The 20,436-nt window shown below is 38.8% G+C and overlaps 1 protein-coding gene across 1 annotated transcript in view; it reads left to right on the top strand.

Moving 5' to 3' along the window:
* The window catches only part of EFCAB5 (EF-hand calcium binding domain 5), a 98,765-nt gene that overhangs the window by 16,095 nt on the left and 62,234 nt on the right, over positions 1 to 20,436 (top strand). Inside the window, 3 exon segments of the mRNA XM_055090305.1 lie at positions 7,004 to 7,574; positions 15,219 to 15,375; positions 19,094 to 19,142. Coding sequence (XP_054946280.1) covers positions 7,004 to 7,574; positions 15,219 to 15,375; positions 19,094 to 19,142 — 777 coding nt within the window.

The following is a 20,436-nucleotide window of genomic DNA, read 5'->3' as shown; positions in this document are numbered from 1 at the left end:
GTTTGATATTACATGGAGCTGGGAGGTCTCTTGTGGACCAGTGTCCTGAACTTGGCTCTCCCACCTCAGTGGCACAGCCCTGACGCCTGGCTGGAGCACCAAGAGCCTGTCCTCCACATGGCTCAGAATAAAAGGGAGAAAAAAAAGAAAGAAAGAAAGAAGAAGATAAAATAAAATAAAGTAAAATAAAATGAAGTTATTAAAATAAAAAATAATTATTAAGAAAAAAAATTTTTAAGTAAAAAAAACCGGACAGACAGAACCCTAGAACAAATGGTAAAAGCAAAGCTATACAGACAAAATCACACACAGAAGCATACACTCACAAAAAGAGAAAAAGGGGAAAAATATATATATATTGTTGCTCCCAGTGTCCACCTCCTCAATTTGGGACGATTCCTTGTCTGTTCAGGTATTCAACAGATGCAGGGTACATCAAGTTGATTGTGGAGATTTAATGAGCTGCTCCTGAGGCTGCTGGGAGAGATTTCCCTTTATCTTCTTTGTTCGCACAGCTCCCGGGGTTCAGCTTTGGATTTGGAACCGCCTCTGTGTGTAGGTCACCTGAGACCGTCTGTTCCCGCTCATACAGGACGGGGTTAAAGGAGCAGCTGATTTGGGGGCTCTCGCTCACTCAGGCCACAGGGAGGGAGGGGTGCGGATGCGGGGCGAGCCCGCGGCGGCAGAGGCCGGCGTGACGTTGAACCAGCCTGAGGCGTGCTGTGCATTCTCCAGGGGAAGTTGTCCCTAGATCACGGGACCCTGGCAGTGGCGAGCTGCACAGGCTCCCGGGAGGGACGGTGTGGATAGTGACCTGTGCTTGCACACAGCCTTCTTGTTGGCTGCGGTAGCAGGCTTAGCGTCCCATGCCCATCTCTGGGGTCCCCGCTGACAGCCGCGGCTTGCGCCCGTCTCTGGAGCTCCTTTAAGCAGCGCTCTTAATACCCTCTCCTCACGCACCAAGAAACAAAGAGGCAAGAAAAAGTCTCATGTCTCTTCGGCAGCTCCAGACTTTTTCCCGGACTCCCTCCCGGCTAGCTGTGGTGCAGTAGCCCCCTTCAGGCTGCGTTCGTGCAGCCAACCCCAGTTCTCTCCCTGGGATCCGATGGAAGCCCGAGCCTCAGCTCCCAGCCCCCACCCATCCCGGCGGGTGAGCAGACAAGCCTCTGGTCTGGTGAGTGCTGGTTGGCACTGATCCTCTGTGCGGGAATCTCTCCGCATTGCCCTCCACACCCCTGTTGCTGCGCTCTCCTCTGTGGCTCCAAAGCTTCCCCCCTCCGCCACCAGCAGTCTCCACCCGCAAAGGGGCTTCCTAGTGTGTGGAAACCTTTCCTCCTTCACAGCTTCCTCCCAGAGGTGCAGGTCCCGTCCCTATTCTTCGTCTCTGTTTTTTCTTTCTTCTTTTGCCCTACCCAGGTACGTGGGGAGCTTCTTGCCTTTTGGGAGGTCTGAGGTCTTCTGCCAGCATTCAGTAGGTGTTCTGTAGGAGTTGTTCCACATGTAGATTATTTCTGATGTATTTGTGGGGAGGAAGTTGATCTCCGTGTCTTACTCTTCCGCCATCTTGAAGCTCCACCTTTAGGTAGAATTTAAAAGTATTCTTCAGAGTACTCTCAATAAAGCTAAGAAAGAAATTTTAATAAATAAAAAGAATTTTTAAATATCTATGGATAGCCTCCCCTAAAATGAGAATGAATAAATACATTGCAATGCAGTCATATAATGAAATATTATGAAGCAGTGAAAAATGAACACACTGGAGCTGCAGTTATCAATATAGATGAATTTCATAAACATAATATTAAGTATTTAAAAGGTCACAGAATACACATGATATGAAATCATTTTTATAAAAGTTAAAAACAAGAACAATATTATATTGCTTATATGTAATATATACAAATGCAGAAAAATGATAAACATGAAATTCAGAATAGTGTTTCTATCAAAGTAGCGGTATTTGAGAGGCTTTAATATACAGGTAATTTTTTTTCTTAAGCTAAGAGTAGATATATGGCTACTTATATCATCATTATACTTACAGGTCTCAAATATTTCATAATAAATAAGATTTTAAAAAACACTGCTCTAAGTTGTGGAGGTTCTGGTCTCTTACCCTTTTATTGCACTAGTACTATTTATTGAGAGTTATTAATGATTGAAGCATGGCTCAGTAACTACTTTCTGGTTATGTTAAAAACAATGAGTATGGGGACTTCCCTGGCCGCCCAGTGGTTAGGACTTCGCCTTCCAATGCAGAGCTAAGATACCAAATGCCTCAGGGCCAAAAAACCAAAGCGTAAAACAGAAGCAGTATTGTAACAAATTCAATAAAGACGTTAAAAGTGGTCCACATTAAAAAAAATCTTTAAAAAAATAATGAGTATCAAAATAATTTACATATCGGGCTTCCCTGGTGGCGCAGTGGTTGAGAGTCCGCCTGCCGATGCAGGGCACACGGGTTCGTGCCCCGGTCCGGAAAGATCCCACATGCCGCGGAGCGGCTGGGCCCGTGAGCCATGGCCGCTGAGCCTGAGCATCCGGAGCCTGTGCTCTGCAAAGGGAGAGGCCACAACAGTGAGAGGCCCGCGTACCGCAAAAAAATAATTAAATAAAATAAAATTAATCTCTCCAGATATTTGACCACTTGAAAGTCAGAATTGTGCTAAAAATAAGTGACAGAAGGTTTATGGAAAGTGGACCCTGAAAAAAAGAGTTCTGTACGTGGTCAGGACTGACTAAGTTTAAACGTAAGTTTAATTGAGTAAATAAATTAAAAAAAATAATAATAATAATTTACATATCTATTTCTTCTTTTCTCCTAATCCACGAAGTAATAGAGGCAAAGAACTTTAACAGTGTATGGCCCTAATCCTATTGTGGTTCAGTTTGACATTAATATTTTTTCAGTGGAGAGAAGCAAATTGACTAGTAGATAATATTTGAAAGACCTGGAACTTCTTCATTTCCATGGCCATATCAGAAAAAACCTTAAGATTCTTACTAAGTTTTTCATTCCAATCACCTCAGCAATCATGGCTGTAGAAAAAAACATCTGATAGCTTATTGTTCAGAGCCTGAACTAGCTAGGTCCTGGGAACCTAATTATATTTCTATTATATATTAACAACAAATAATTAGAAAATGAAAATTTTAGAATACAATTTTAATGGCATAAAAAGCACTAAATGTCTCAAAATAAATCTAACCAAAAATGAACAAAACGTGTACACTGAAACTATAAAACATTGTTAAAAGAAATTAAAGAAGACCTAAATAAATGAAAAAATATACCTTATTCATGAATTAGAAGACTTAATATTGTTAAGAAAGTAGTGCTCCCTTGATTGACCTCTAGATTCAGTGTAATTCTAGCAAAAATTTGTGCAGGGTTCTGTATATGTGTCTGTGTGTATATAAAATAATTTGATTCTAAAATTTATGTAGAAATGCAAAAGACCCAGAAAAGCCAAAGAAATCTTGAAGAACAACAAAGCTGGGGGATTTATATTACTAAATATCAACATTTATAATTAGGTTACAGAAATTAGGACAGTAGGACATTGACCTAAGGATAGAAAAATAAGCCAATGAAATAGAGTCCAGTTGAAAGTCCTGTATTGAAAACAGGAGGTGTTTTCAATAATGATGCCAAAATGGAAAATATGTATTTTTGAGTCCTACCTTACCCCACACATGCAAATAAATTCTATATGTATTGTAGATATAAATGTGAGTGATAAAACAGTAAGTAATTTTAGAAGATAACAGGAGAATATTCTCATGATTTGCTAATATTTTGTTGAAGATTTACGTCTATATTAATAAGGAATAGTAGTCTGAAATTTTCTTTTCATGTGGTGTCCTTATCTGGCTTTGGTATCATATCTATGCTGGCCTTATAGAATGAGTTAGAAACTGTTATGTCCTCTTCAATTTGCGGGGAGGAGTGTTGTAAGGATAGGTTTTAATTCTTTAAATGTTCACTGGTGAAGCCATCTGGTCCAGGACTTTTCTTTGTTGTGAGGGTTTTGATTACTAATCTAATCTCTTTACTTGTTATGGGTATGTTAAGATTTTCTATTTCTTTTTGAGTCAGTTTAGATACTTTTTGTGTATTTTTTGTCCATTTATTCTAGGTTATCCTTTTTATCTCTGTGAGATTGGTGGTAATGTTCCCACTTTCATTTCTTATATTAGTTTTTTTGTGTCTTCACTCTTTTTCTCTTTGCCAGTCTAGCAATTTGTCAATTATGTTGATCTTTTCAAATAACCAACTTTTGGCTTCTTTGATTTTCTTTTCTGTTTTTATAGTCTCTATTTTGTTTATCTCCACTCTGATCTTTATTATTTCCTTCCTTCTGTTAGTTTTAGGTTTATTTTACTCTTCTTTTTCTAGTCCTTGAGATGTAAACTTAGATTATTGATTTGAGATTTTTCTTCTTTTTTAATGTAGTCACTTAACAGCTATAAATTTCCCTCTGAGCATTGGTTTCACTGCATCCCATAAGTTTTGGTATATTGTGTTTTCATTTTCATTCATCTCTAAGTATGTTCTAATTTCCCTTGTGATTTCTTCTTTAACCCATTGGTTGTTTAAAAGTGTGTTTTTTAATCCCACAGATTTCTCCTATATCTTCAAAGAAGACACTTTGTATGATATTTATATTTTTTAATCTATTAGGATTTGTTTTGTGGCCTAACATGTAGTCTGTCCTGGAGGATGTCCCATGTGCACTTGAGCAGAATGTGTATTCTACTGTTGTTGGGTGGAATATTCAGTATAGACCTGTTAGAGCTGGTTAATTTTTGTTTATGGCATGAAGTATGGATCCAACTTCATTTTTTTGCATATGGATACCCATTTGTTACAGCACCATTTGCTGAAGAGATAATTTTTTCCCCATTGAATGATCTTGGCACCCTTGGCAAAAGTCAGTTGGTCATATATTTATGGGTATATTTCTGCTCCAGGCTCATCTTGAATATTTCTTGCCCCAGTCCTAGAATCAGCCATTTTTTCAGTGAGTCCTGAGGATATTAATTACAGCTCTTTTAGAACTCCTTATATTTGTTCTATTAGTGGTGCTTCCTTGGATAGTATTAATCATTGCATTTGTTTAGTCATGGAGTTAGTTTTCGTTAAATATTTGGTGATCCTTATGTGTGTGCTTACATTTGCATTTGGGAATCCCTGTTTGCTTTTCTCTGGATGGCGCTTCTGTTTTCTGTAGCCTGCTGCCAGTGATTGTGGAGGAGGGGTAAGATATGCAGACAGTGATGTCTGTCAGCAATTCATTTTCTCTGTGTGTGGAGGCATTATCCTGCCTCTCTTGCCTGAATCCCCTTGTCCCAGTTCAAGGGTGAATGCCTCTGGTGCCTGATGATTAGCTCAAATGGGGATGAAGATACACAAAAAGGTCAGTCATTCCCCTGCTATCCATATCTACATCCTTTAAACTTAGGGTGCCTCAGAGCTGCTCCCAAATTTCACAGTCATCTTCTGGATCTTTTTAGTCTTATAGTTTCTTTAATCAATCTAATCCCATCTACCCTCAATGTTTCTGAAGGCCCTCTTCATGATTTCATGATTGATTGTTAGCATTCTTTTTTTTTTGTGGCTGTTCCGCCTTAGTTGTGGCATGCAGGATCTTCATTGCAACATGAGGACTCTTAGTTGTGGCATGCATGTGGGATCTAGTTCCCCAACCAGGAATCAAACCCAGGCCCCTTGCATTGGGAGCATGGAGTCTTACCCACTGGACCACCAGAAAAGTCCTTTTTTTAAAATTAATTTTTATTGGAGTATAGTTGCCTTACAATGTTGTGTTAGTTTGTACTGGTTGTTAGCATTCTTATGTTCATATTAAAACACACAAACACACACACACCCTTTTCTATCATTTCTAGAGACTTTGGTAGGGAGGGCATGTAGGTCCTGACCTCAGTCCACTATCTTGGTCTAAAATCTCCAACATGAAAGAAGTTGGAAATATGAGAGTGGAAAGAAATATATTTATTGGGTTGGCCAAAAGGTTCATTTGTGTTTTTCTGTAACACCTTATGGAAAACGCCAAACAAACTTTTTGGCCAACCCAATACACATACATGTCTGGTAGACTCTCTTCACTGCCTACTCAGCAGACATTTTCCCACCTTTTGTCTGCCAGTGGAACTTCAGTTCTGTAGCAGATGGAAATCACTTGATATCAGAGAATTTGGTCTAAACCCTGACGAAATTTGGTCTAAACCCTGACCAAGGAATAAATTATGATTGATCAAAACTATTCTCAATAACCCTTTTACTTTTACCAGCTATTGGCCTAGGGTGGGCATGTAACCTAATTAGGGCCAATGAAATGTAAAGGAAAGTCTTAGAGTGAGGAGTCTGGGATCTTCTCTTCTTTTATTTTTTTGATTTTTTTGCAGTACGCAGGCCTCTCACTGTTGTGGCCTCTCCTGTTGCGGAGCCCAGGCTCCGGACACACAGGCTCAGCGGCCATGGCTCACGGGCCCAGCTGCTCCGCGGCATGTGGGATCTTCCCGGACCGGGACACGAACCCATGTCCCCTGCATCGGCAGGCAGACTCTCAACCACTGCGTCACCAGGGAAGCCCCGGATCTTCTCTTCTTGAATAATAAAACAGAACCTCAAGAGGAGAAAGCCCCTTGTTCTCAATCCTTTTCTCCTGTAAAGAAGTGATGCCTGGAGCTGCAATAGCTATCTTGTGATCCTGAGATACAAGCACAAAAAATGAATAAAGAACAATGGAAACATGCTAGGTACTTAATAAAAACACTGAGCTGTTGAATGGCTTCTGATTAAGAAAACAGTAAATGTCCTTATGGTTAAAGTCACTGCTGTCTGATTTTCTGTTACTTTTAGCTGTGTTCGAATATACCATGTAAATGGATGTAAGATAATTTTCTAATAATATTCTAAAGTAACATAGATTAAAATCTACTTCTAATATTTCTTACATTTCAATTTTTGTCCCCTCAGAATTAAACCTGGAGGAGCAGCCAAAAATCTCTACTTGTTCAATAAAGGACTCTAGAATCTCAAAGAATACTGTATTTAGAAAACCTGCAAAAGTGATTTTCAATTTAGATCAAACTGCAGAGAATTCAAAGCTAGAACAGTCATGGAAGAAAAATCTTTTTGAAAGAGTGCAGGCAAGAGCCCAGGCAATGCAGCAGAAAATCATAGATAAGGAAAATCTGAAGAAGGAACTAGAAAAAAAGGCTGAAGAAAAACTCCCCAGGAATAATTTGGCCAAAGAGTGGTTTAATACTGAAAACATGACACTGAACACTCGTGCGTATTTGCTCGACAAACTTCTACCCACCTTAGTTCCTGGAATGGAAAAAATGTTAATGCAAGTGGAAAAGAAAAAGCTTTTGGCAGAAGTTGATATTCCAACCAAGTTTGATCCAATTAACCATTTGGGGGAATACTTAATGAGAAACAACCCTAATTATATCAAAGACTCAGGAATGTCTGGTTATCAGAGGGTGATGAGAAATATCGCAGAAGACCTGAAGATATACATTCCGAACACTACTTACAACAGGTACAGTTTGTTGTATTTTCAGTTGATGATCTAGCTCCTTATGTTGAAAAGCAAGTAGAACAATAACATAATCATACAAATAGGACTTAAAGTAATTTTATAGTTCTTCAAAAAGTATTTATTGAGCTACTACTATGTGCTTCACTATTTATGAGGCACTGTGAAGACTAACAAGGTATATTAAGTAAGTTCCTTGTACTGATGAATTTAGTTATCTCACTAGGATCCCAAGTGTATATTTATTTGTTTATTATTTGTCTTCTTGCATTGGAAAGTAAGCTATATGAGAGGACGGACTTTTTAAAATTTAACTTTTCAGATAGGTAATATGTTCGCCTGGTTCAAAAGCTGAAACGTATAAAGTGTTATACAGTGAAAACTTTCTCTCCCATTCTTATCCTCCATCCACGCAATGCTCCACCTCTGCTAATAAATAGTTTTGTTCTTAGTTCTTAGTTTTCAATGGATCCTTCCAGAGTTTCTTAGTGCATACATAAGCAAATGCAAATATACATTCTTAATTTTCTTCCTTTTATCTAAAGCATGTGAATGAGTTACAAATATTTTCCTCTGTTTTTCACCTGTCATTTATCTTGTGTCATGTAGAGGATTTTTTATTTCTATGTGGTCAAATTTATTTACTTTTATTTTATGGCTTCTGGGCTTTCAGTCATTGTTACATTTCATTTCAAGATGTTAAAAGAATTGTCCCATGTTTTCTTCTGGAATTATTTTAATTTTAATTTAAAATATTGATCCATTTAGAATTTATCCTAGTGTAAGATTTTAAATATGTATCCAACTTTTTCCTTTTCCAAATGGCTACATAGTGAGCCCAATAACAGTTACTGAATAGTCTATATTTGTTCTTCTTTTCTAATCACTACTGTCTATTCTTGTGTGTTTACTTTTCAATATGAACTTTAGGATTGGTTCATCTACCTGAGGAAAAAAAGCGGGGGGAGAGTGAACACCAAAAGAAACGGTATAGGAATTTTTATTGAAATAAGATTAAATTTATTCATTATCTTAGGGAAAATCGACATCTTTAATAATGACAAGTGTTTCTATATGAGAATGCTTGTCTTTCCATTTGCTCATCTTATTCTGTATCAGTCAATGTTGTCTTAAAGTTGTTAGGAATATCATGAAAGTTAAAGTATTTAAAGATGCTTTCTTTGCCAAGATTTTCAGAATTAGGGTTTCATCTGCCTCTGGCAAAAATCCAAGATCCATATGTCAACACAAGACAGTTTCAGGCATTTGTAGAATATTCAGAAATCCTAGGGATGCTTTACAGCAGCACAATGTCTATTGACTTAAAGCTTGGATACCCAGCAATCTTAGCAAAAACAGTACTGCTTTTAAATTCTCTGAACTATATCACTGCTTGTGTTGTTCTCAATCCATTAGAGGGCTTTGGAGAAGTCTGTTCATTTTAGGAATGAGAGTTTTCCTTACTTATGCTCAAGAAAAAGGACACATAATATTTTTGTTTGGTTTGTCAAGACTTTATCTTCTGGTGATAATGTTAAAGTGTCTGTTTGACTCAACCTGATCTGAAAATTTTTCATCTGCCTACTTCCCTGGACAAAAAGGGATTCATCTTTGTTTGGTGTCTAAGTACGATAGATAGATACTCCTTACTGATTTGGAACAATTTATATAGTGGTAGCCACTTATCTAAAAAATAAAATATCACTGCTATTTGTAAGTTTTACATATGCAGTATACTTTCATTGCTTTCCCTCAGGGTTCCTGAAAGACAGGTATAGAATTGAAGTGGACTATAATTCTTACATGTAAATTTGCAAAACTGATAAGGAGGGTAGGTTTGTGTCATTTTGTTTTTCTTCATATTTTCTTTTCTTTTAGCATCTTTTCTTGATCCCTCCAATTCTTGAGAATGCATATTCTATGTCACTACTGCCTTATTGTGAATTGTTAATGATAAATATTTGCTCTTAAAGTAAGATTACAAACTTTTGATAGCTTGATTATGGTGATGGTTACAGATATTTATACATGTGTTGAAATTTATACAACTATGCACCAAAAAAGATTAATTTTACTGTATGATTTTTTTTTTTAATTAAGCATTTTAAAGGAAGTATAGAGGGCTTCCCTGGTGGCGCAGTGGTTGAGAGTCCGCCTGCCGACGCAGGGCACACGGGTTCGTGCCCCGGTCCGGGAAGGTCCCACATGCCGCGGAGCGGCTGGGCCCGTGAGCCATGGCCGCTGAGCCTGCGCGTCCGGAGCCTGTGCTCCGCAACGGGAGAGGCCACAGCAGTGAGAGGCCCGCGTACCGCAAAAAAAAAAGGAAGTATAGAGAAAGATTATTAATGTTAAAATTTCACACTATTGCAGAGAAGTACACTATTGCACACTATTTTCTATCATATTGAACACTATCATATTGCACACTATATTGCACTCCATTTTCTATCATATCTATATTTCCAACACTGAGCGAAGTATTTGGCATGAGTTGGGCCTCAATAAATATTTGTTAGATGAATGAATTAATAACTTAAATTTATTGAGGAGTCTTCACAGTCAATCAATATTTATGGCATAATTATTCAGTGCTTAATGTTGAGCCATACCTTATACGAAAAAAAAATACAAAATTTGGTTCTCGTCATGAGCAGCTTATACACTCTAGTTGAGGAAATATGACTAAAACATAGCTAAATTTATAAAAATAGTTGTCCACATAGCACTCTCCCTACTTCCTACACTTTTATCAACCTGTTCCATCTGGTCTTTTTTCCAGGCTCTCTTCAATAAATGTCACTTACCAATATGACATCATTCTCTCTGCTTCTAGGCCCAGTGGAAAGTTTGCAGTCCTCATCTTACTTGACCTCTTAGCAGTGTTCAATTATGTTGGCCATTTCCTCCTTGAAATACTGTTTCCCTTCCTTCCATGATATCATTCTTTACTAGTTTTCCCTCTACCTCTGTTTAATCCTTCTCAGTATCCTTTGCTGGTTCATTCTTTGCTACCTAATCTTCAAATATTAAGGTTCCTTAAGGCATAGTTCTCCTATCACTCCATAATCCATCCCTGAGTGCCCTCATTACAACACATGTAACTATCTATTCAGTATCTGCACTTGGATGTTTCACGAGCATCTCAGTTTCAACAAGTCATTGTCTTAATTGATCATCCATCCAGATTTTTAAGCCAAAACCAGAGGGATCAACCTTGACACTTTCTGCTTCCTCATTGATCACTTCCAGTCAATCATTAAGTCCTGCTGATTTTGCCTCCTTCTTTCAAATCTATTCATTTCTGACCCTCCCCACTGCTGTCACGCTAGTCTAAGCTACCATCATCTGTCACCTGCAATATTGCAATAGTCTCCTAATTGTTATGTTTACATCCATTTTGCCCTCTTCCACTCTATCGTTTACCTGTAACTGTAGTGATTTTTTTTTAAAGTTTAACGTTTTCGCATTTTTCTCCAGCGTGAAACCTTTCAATGGTATCTCTTTATTCTTAGGATAAAAACCAAAATCCTTAACTAGACCTATACGAACTTTCTTGTATGACCTGGTCTCTGACTTTCTTTCTAGCCCGGGCTCCCACCTCTCTCATTCTCACACTCTATACCCCAGGCATATAGGATTTCTTTCAGTTCTTCAAACATACTGTGCTTCTTTCCACTTCAGGATCTTTTCACATGTTGTTACTTTTTCCCTTTCCCCTTTCTCTTATCCTACCAGTCCTTCAGAATTCAGCTCAAATACCACTTCGTCATGAATTTGGGTTGGGATCTTCCCTTATAGGCTCTCTCATTGCATCCTGTGTTTCTTCTTCATTGCACTTATCATGAGTGTAATGGCTGTTTCTCCTGCTGTAATGTGAGCAGGAACTACATCTGTCATATTCACCACTGAATCCCCAGCATCTAACACTGTGTCGTGTAAGTAATGCTCAATAAATATTTGTTAAATGAATTAACTGACATATTCTAATCTGGCTTAGAATGGTGAAAGTTTTCTTGTTGTTGTTTTTTTTAAATACATAAGATTATTTTGAGATATGTCTTAATTTGGAGTAATTGAGTATTTAATTTTGAAATCTCTATGATTAATCATCTGTACTTAAGTGGGAGGCTATAATAAATGTTCTTCATCATTTTATAAAATTCCAAATAGGCCTGATTATTTAGCTGTTCAAATATCATTGATTAACCAGTAACTTAGATTTTTCTTAAGTCATTGAACCTTATGTCAGGAACTTCATTTCATAATAAGCTGTATATTGAATAAACAGAAGAAAATGGGTTAAGTACAATTATTAAGTAGACACATATCATATATATATATATTTTTTTTTTTTTTTTGCGGTATGTGGGCCTCTCACTGTTGTGGCCTCTCCCGTTGCGGAGCACAGGCTCCGGACGCGCAGGCTCAGCGGCCATGGCTCACAGGCCTAGCCGCTCCACGGCATGTGGGATCTTCCTGGACCAGGGCACGAACCCGTGTCCCCTGCATCTGCAGGCGGACTCTCAACCACTGCGCCGCCAGGGAAGCCCTATATATGTATTTTTATAGGAATACGCATCACAGGAATAATGTGGACATGCTCCAAGAATGGCAAGAAGTCCAATTTAGCTTTGTGAAACTAAGACCATCAGAGCTTAAAAACAAACAAACAAACAAAAGCTGAGTTTATTAACTTGCCAGGCAAAGGAATCTACACCAGTGAAGAATTCACTGACTAGTTTGCTGAGGGGGAAAATTCTGGAGTTTTTAAGTGTTAGGAAGGGAGCTTTATAGTGGTTATACTTATAACAACTGAAGACGATCACACTGTATATAGGACAGAGTGAGTCCATAGGTTTGTACATGATTGATTAAAACAAGTTCTATTGTTTAGCAGTGGAGAAAGAGTCTTCCCTTAGGTCTAGTAATGGTCTGGTGTACTGGGGTCACTCAAAGTTCATGGTCAATTACCCACTTAAGCTGGTTAGAACCAGTTTTTATGAAATACAACATTCAGTTTTGATATAATCTAGGCAAATACTCTGAGTGGAAGATTTTCCTAACACAGCTTGAATGAATGGATAGGATTTGGATTGTCACAGTTAGGGTAAGGAAGCATTTTTACTTCTTTAATCAGTTAGATTTATACTGTACTTTTCTTTATAAGAGCTCAAAACACTTGTTAAGATGGCAAAACTGTTTTGTTAGTTAGCCTTTGCTGCATAACAAAATACCTCAAAACTCAGTGGCTTAAATAAACAATCATTTATTTGCTCATGATTTTGGACTGGGCTCATGGCTCATCTCTGATCCACATTGTATCAGTTGGACTCACTCATACATTGCGGTAAAATGGCAATGATAGTCTTAGTCATTTGTCTATTAGTTGGCTGACTGTTGGTAAAAGCAATGGAGTTAACTGGATCATCATCCAGCAGGCTAGCCAAGGCTTATTTCCAAGGTGGTGGTAGAAGTGCTCTTAAGTTCAATACAAGAGAGCAAACCCAATGTTTAAGCACTTTTTCTTCCAGTTTTATTGTGATATAATTTATAGCACTTTTCAACTTTCTGCTTCCATCATGTTTGCTAATGACCCATTGGCTAAAGCAAGTCACATGGCCACAGACAGACACAAGAGATGCAGAAATAGACTCCAGCTCATGATGGGAAAAGCTGCAAAGTTACACTGCATACAAACAGACATGCATACAGGAATGGGAAGAATCTGTGATAATTTTTGCATTTTACCACACTGCAGGTTTTTTTTCTTTCCGATCTCCTTAAATGTGGATTTATACTTAGAATCTGCTTACAGATTATGGCTCCCCTACACTACCCAAAGTTATGAGTTTTGGATGCTATGGAATTCTCTTGATTAATTTAGATATCCTCTTGAGATAATGCAGACCACAAAAGAGAAATTTTATTCAGTCCCTGAATGAGTTACCTAGTAAATTAAAAATCCATCTGGATTATATTTGGAGTCTCATGTGCAGTAGCCCTGAAGCACAAAACCAAGTTTGTTTCTAAATGTGGGCATTAATAAGAGGGAGGAAATGATGTCTGAACTGAGACCTAAAGGACGTGGAGGATCTAGTCAAACAAAGAGAGGGAGGAAGGCTTTTCAGGCAGATGGAAATAGGACAGAAACTCAATTTTGTTAATCTGTGTTGATTAATACACATGAGAATCTGGAGACACCGAGTACTTATTACACAATATCACTTACTTATCTGTTCTGCAGTGGACCCTAAGCTTTATAATGGCAGAATCCATAGTAGGTGCTCGATAAATGTTTGTGTAATGAGTGAATAAGTAACTGACTTAGTGAGTGAGTGTGAATGAGTGAATAATGAGAAAAAGCTAGAAGAAGGACACAGACACAGAACAGAGAATCATGCAGAAAAGACAGAAGTTGAGGAGAGTGCTGTACAGAGACAAGGGAAAGGGGCGAGGAGGATAGAGAGAGAGGGAGAGAGGGAGAAAGATAAAGCAGCAGGGGGAGAAAGACTAGGGGAAGAGCAGAAGAAAAGCCAGCCAAGAATAGATTGGGGTTTCTGAGATAAGTGGTGGCGGTTTGGCTAGTTAGTAGTCGCATTAGAGGAACTTAGCACATCCTTTAAAATGCTAATTAATCTTCCAGCAGTTCAGAAACAAGCCCTTCTGCACTGTTTAACAACTTGCCTATTTTTATTTCCAAACTTCAAAGTTTATTTTTGAAGGCTTCTTTTCTTAGAGAATTTTGAAGGCCTTATATGGGCATAAAGTAATGATTTAGATTTTAGTTGTTTCTTTTGGATTATTGGAGTTCTCCAGTTTACCAGTTCTTACTGAGAATTCTTTTGCATTTCCAAATCTGTCAGATTGCCCTAGTCTCTCTTCTTTGAAAGATGAAGACCTGACTCAAACATTACTTGAAAATTGTATTTGAAACCAGCAGCTATTTTTATTATTCTGATCCATTTTGGTGTTTCAATCAAAACCAGTTTGGGGGTTTTGAAGTCCTAGTAGGGATGATAAACATAGGAATAACTAAAATCACATTCTTCCCCCATTTTCAACCTGGGTGATGCAACTCTGTCTGAGTACAAGTTAACTATTATGCTCAGGGGCTGTCGAAAGTATTTGACTCCGGCCGGATAAAGGAAATTGGCAATAAACTTTCCTAGATAGAAATCAGAAGTTTGGTCCAAGGCATCAGAATTACCGGAGATGCTTGTTATAAATGCAGTTTCCAGGCTCCCACCCTAGACTTGGAATCAGAGTCCTTCCAAGATGATTTATGTGTCCAGGGAAAAAAGAGGCCCACCACCTTGAGGCTTTAGTGCGTTCAACCTTGCTTTTATATGTGGTAGCTTCTAGAGTTATTCTTAGTGCTTCTTAAGTACAGTATTTAGTTGAGTATAATAAGGCCTACCTCTATAAAAAGTCAAATAATAGTAGAAGGCAGCTTATCATTAATGCCAAATTCAGTACGTGCTGGGGGAAGGAGGGATCCCTGCAGGCTTGAATGAAGGAAAATTTCATGGAAAAAGACAGATCCAAAGTTTAAATGAGGCTCTGAACTCCTGTATTCTGCCATTTGAACAATCTGAGTCAAATCCAGTGGTCTCAACTCGACATTTCTTCTGTTTCTACATCCTTCAGAGTATCCAAGATGAAGGAGAATATTAAACAGAAACGAGAACAAAGAGAATGCATGAACAAAGTCAAAGCCAAGGTGGCCAACACATGGAAACAGGCTCTGCAGGAACAGTTCAATGAGTGGATTCTAGACCCCAAAGGAATGATTCCTATGATAGTGGTAAGGAAGAGGGTATCTCTGAAGGGTAGGTGGAATGGGTGATAAGAGGGTGATTGCTAGATACTGAGCAGAGTGCTAGAAGCCTACCTCTAAATTTTTGGTCCTGCTGATATAAGTCTAGCCCATGAAAGTCAATTTCTTCAATTTTCTCTTGAATATTAAAAAGAAAATTCTAGGTAGATTTCCAAAATATTGACTCTGGCTGAATTTCACAAACTCTTCATTACAGACAGACATAGCTTTCGTTTGTTTTTTTGTATGTGTGTGACTAATTACTTCTGTGGACTAAAAGACCATATCCTTTTTTGGGGGGGAGGCCACGCCACGCGGCTTGTGGGATTTTAGTTCCCTGACCAGGGATCAAACCCAGGCCCTCGGCAGTGAGAGCGCAGAGTCCTAACCACCAGACCGCCAAGGAATTCCCTAAAAGACCATGTCTTTAGCTCTGAAAAATAACTGTACTCTAAGAGTTATATATGTTCTCTTAGGTGTATATAGATGTGAGAATAATTATTGGTTAGATACAATACCAAGCATATTTCCAGTTGCTAAAAATAGACCAAGGAAGACAAGCCACAGACTGGAAGAAAAATTTTTTTTTTTTTTTTTTGTGGTACGCGGGCCTCTCACTGTTGTGGCCTCTCCCGTTGCGGAGCACAGGCTCCGGTCGCGCAGGCTCAGCGTCCATGGCTTACGGGCCCAGCCGCTCCACAGCATGTGGGATCTTCCCTGACCGGGGCACGAACCCGTGTCCCCTGCATCGGCAGGCGGACTCTCAACCACTGCGCCACCAGGGAAGCCCTGGAAGAAAATATTTGCAAAAGACATATCTGATAAAGGACAGTAATATACAAATAACTCTTAAAATCAACAATAGGAAAACAAATAACAGATTTTAGCATGGGCAAAAGACCAAAGATACACAGGTGACAAGTAAGCATATGAAAAGGTGTTCCACATATGTCATCAGGGAAATGCAAATTAGAACAGCAATGAGATACTACTACACACCTATCAGAATGGCCAAAATCCAGAACATTGACAACACCAAATGCTAGCAAAGACGTGCAGCAACAGAAACTCTTATTCATTGTTGGTAAAATACAAAAAGGTGTGGACACTTTGGAATACAGCTTGGCAGTCTCTTATAAAACTAAACATACTCTTACCATACAATCAAGCCATGGTAGATGGTCCTTTGTATTTACCCAAAGGAGTTGAAAATTTATGTCCACACGAAAGCCTACACTGGATGTTTACAGCATAATTAACAAAACTTGGAAGCAACCAAGATGTCCTTCAGTGGGTGAATAATAAATAAATGTGGTACATCCAGATAGTGGAATATTATTCTGTGCTAAAAAGAAATGAGCTATCAAGCCATGAAAAGACATGGAAGAAACTTAAATGAATATTACTAAGTGAAAGAAGAATCTGGAAAGGCTATATACTGTATGATTCTAACTCTATGACTTTCCAGAAAAGGTAAAATTATGGAGATGGTAAAAAGATCATTGGTTTCCAGGAGTGAGGAGGGGAAATAAGGATGAATAGGCAGAGCACAGAGGAGTTTTAGGGTGGTGAAGCAATTCTGTACAATACCATAATAATGGATACATGTCATCATATAATTTTCAAAACCCATAAAATGTATAACACTAATGTAAACTATGGACTTTGGGTTATGAGTTTCCAAGGTAGGTTCATTGATGGTAACAAATGTACCATTGTGATGGGGGATGTTGGTAGTGGAGAAAAGCTATGTATGTGGTGGGGGGGGGCAGGGAGTCTATGGAAACTCTCTGTATATTCTGGTCAATTTTGCTGTGAACCTAAAACTGCCCTGAAAAATAAAGTCTTATTTTTAAAAAATGGACCAAGGAACTTCCCTGGTGGCACAGTGGTTAAGGATCCGCCTGCCAATGCAGGGGACGTGGGTTCGAGCCCTGGTCCAGGAAGATCCCACATGCTGCGGAGCAACTAAGCCCATGCGCCACAGCTACTGAGCCTGCGAGCCACAACTGCTGAGCCCACGTGCCTACTGAAGCTCTTGCATCTAGAGCCCCTGCTCCGCAATGAGAAGCCTGCACACCACAACGAAGACCCAATGCAGCCAAAAATAAATAAATAAATTTTAAAAATTAAAATAAAAATAAAAAAATAAAAAATGGACCAAGAAGAGCTCCGAAATTTTGTTTTTAGTCATTGAAGAATGAGGAATTATAGAGGACTCTTTGGATTGCCAAGCTGGTTGCCAGAGTTGCCTTAGCTCCATCATGCCCAATGTCTGAGTGTTGTTAGAAATTTCCTTGGAGGGGGCAAATAGGATCTGCTCAGAATCCTAGTTCCCACACAAAAAGGTTGAAAATCAGTGAGGAAATATATGCAAAAGCATTTTATATACTTTGAAATCTGCTATAAACTAAATGTTAATTATTACTATTTCTGTCCCTGGGTTAGAAGAATTACCTAGGACTTAAATTAAAAGACTACAGATGGGGCTTCCCTGGTGGTGCAGTGGTTGAGAGTCCGCCTGCCGATGCAGGGGACACGGGTTCGTGCCCCAGTCCGGGAAGATCCCACATGCCGCGGAGCGGCTGGGCCCGTGAGCCATGGCGGCTGAGCCTGCGTGACCGGAGCCTGTGCTCCACAACGGGAGAGGCCACATCAGTGAGAGGCCCGCGTACCGCCAGGGGGGGGGGGGGCAGGGAGTCTATGGAAACTCTCTGTATATTCTGGTCAATTTTGCTGTGAACCTAAAACTGCCCTGAAAAATAAAGTCTTATTTTTAAAAAATGGACCAAGGAACTTCCCTGGTGGCACAGTGGTTAAGGATCCGCCTGCCAATGCAGGGGACGTGGGTTCGAGCCCTGGTCCAGGAAGATCCCACATGCTGCGGAGCAACTAAGCCCATGCGCCACAGCTACTGAGCCTGCGAGCCACAACTGCTGAGCCCACGTGCCTACTGAAGCTCTTGCATCTAGAGCCCCTGCTCCGCAATGAGAAGCCTGCACACCACAACGAAGACCCAATGCAGCCAAAAATAAATAAATAAATTTTAAAAATTAAAATAAAAATAAAAAAATAAAAAATGGACCAAGAAGAGCTCCGAAATTTTGTTTTTAGTCATTGAAGAATGAGGAATTATAGAGGACTCTTTGGATTGCCAAGCTGGTTGCCAGAGTTGCCTTAGCTCCATCATGCCCAATGTCTGAGTGTTGTTAGAAATTTCCTTGGAGGGGGCAAATAGGATCTGCTCAGAATCCTAGTTCCCACACAAAAAGGTTGAAAATCAGTGAGGAAATATATGCAAAAGCATTTTATATACTTTGAAATCTGCTATAAACTAAATGTTAATTATTACTATTTCTGTCCCTGGGTTAGAAGAATTACCTAGGACTTAAATTAAAAGACTACAGATGGGGCTTCCCTGGTGGTGCAGTGGTTGAGAGTCCGCCTGCCGATGCAGGGGACACGGGTTCGTGCCCCAGTCCGGGAAGATCCCACATGCCGCGGAGCGGCTGGGCCCGTGAGCCATGGCGGCTGAGCCTGCGTGACCGGAGCCTGTGCTCCACAACGGGAGAGGCCACATCAGTGAGAGGCCCGCGTACCGCCAAAAAAAAAAAAAAAAAAAAAAAATACAGATGGCTTTTAGTCTAAAATACTTAATATATGCTAATTGAAAAGTAGTATATGGTCTCCTTTCTTTGATTTGCAGATTCAGAATGTTCTTCATGAATTTTTTCAAAATCCAGATTTCCAGCTTGGTAAGCCTGCCTGTTACTGCAGTGTTTATATTTTTCTCTCTCCTTTTTTTTGAGGGTGGAGGGATGCTGAATAAAGACGAAGAGTCATGCAGTCAAGCTCTTTTGCTCTTTTCAGTTGGGGAATGTAGAAAAGCAGAGATGCAATCAGTGATTTTTAATTCTTTTAGTCGAGTGCCCCATTTTATTATAACTATTTTGTAATAACCCTTTATTATCCTATCAAATTCCTAGAAAATATTGCTTACATACACAGAATTTTAAAAGAAAGATATAATGTCATAACTGTGATATGAAGGAGAAATACAAGTAAAGACATAAGAAAATTAAATGTGCTGTATTTCAATATATAAATGCTTAGTTACAACTTCGCTAAAAGACATATGGAATAGTCAGACATTTGTACCTATTTATAATGAATATTTAGACATAAGAAAAGTAAAATTATATCCAATCAGTCATACTCTTTGTATTTGGCATTTTGAAATAAGAGCAAAATGAATGGATTTTTATATACATGTAGAATCCCCATGAACAGGAAAGCTACAAATGCAGACTAACACAGGTATGTTATATTGGAGTTCAGATACAATTTATGATATTACCTTCGATTATATAATTTTGTAAAACGGTGAACAACTCCTGGCAAAGTTCCAAAATGAAGCAAAGTACAATTCTCTTTCAAATATTCATAGCAGTTACGTTCTTGGAAAATTCAACAGCAAAAATATAGTCTGTGTTTTTATGTAAAACAGAATTAGATTCCAGACTCAAAATTATTCTAGGCAAATTCTTCACCTACTTGAATGTCTGGCAGGAGGGGGAAAGTCTTTATTGTGGAGGAATTGCAGGAGTTCTGCCCCTACCCCCACTCCCCATCATCAGAGCAACAAAAACTCATCTATGAATTTCCACCATGTTCACTGAGGGGAGAAGGAGACAGTACCATACCTATGGAGAACCACAGGTTTTGTTGATTTTGTTTTCAGAAAAATTTCTTTACAGGAGATTAAGCAAAAGAATCTGACTTGTTGAATAAAGAAGTAGAGTTTGGGTTCTGAGATTTACATAATTTGTATCCAATTGATTTTTTTAGTTGATTTTTTGACCACTTTATTACAATAAGGATAGATTGTCTGAAATCTGTTCTCACCTTTTTTTTTTAAGATTTTTTTTTTTGATGTGGACCATTTTTAAAGTCTTTATTGAATTTGTTACAATATTGCTTCTGCTTTATGTTTTGGTTTTTTGGCCGCGAGGCATGTGGGATCTTAGCTCCCTGACCAGGGATCGAACC

Source organism: Physeter macrocephalus, chromosome 14 (genome assembly GCF_002837175.3).
Source record: "Physeter macrocephalus isolate SW-GA chromosome 14, ASM283717v5, whole genome shotgun sequence".
NCBI lineage: Eukaryota > Metazoa > Chordata > Mammalia > Artiodactyla > Physeteridae > Physeter > Physeter macrocephalus.
Note: the sequence above shows the minus strand (reverse complement) of the source record. Positions and strands in the feature narration are given on the sequence as shown.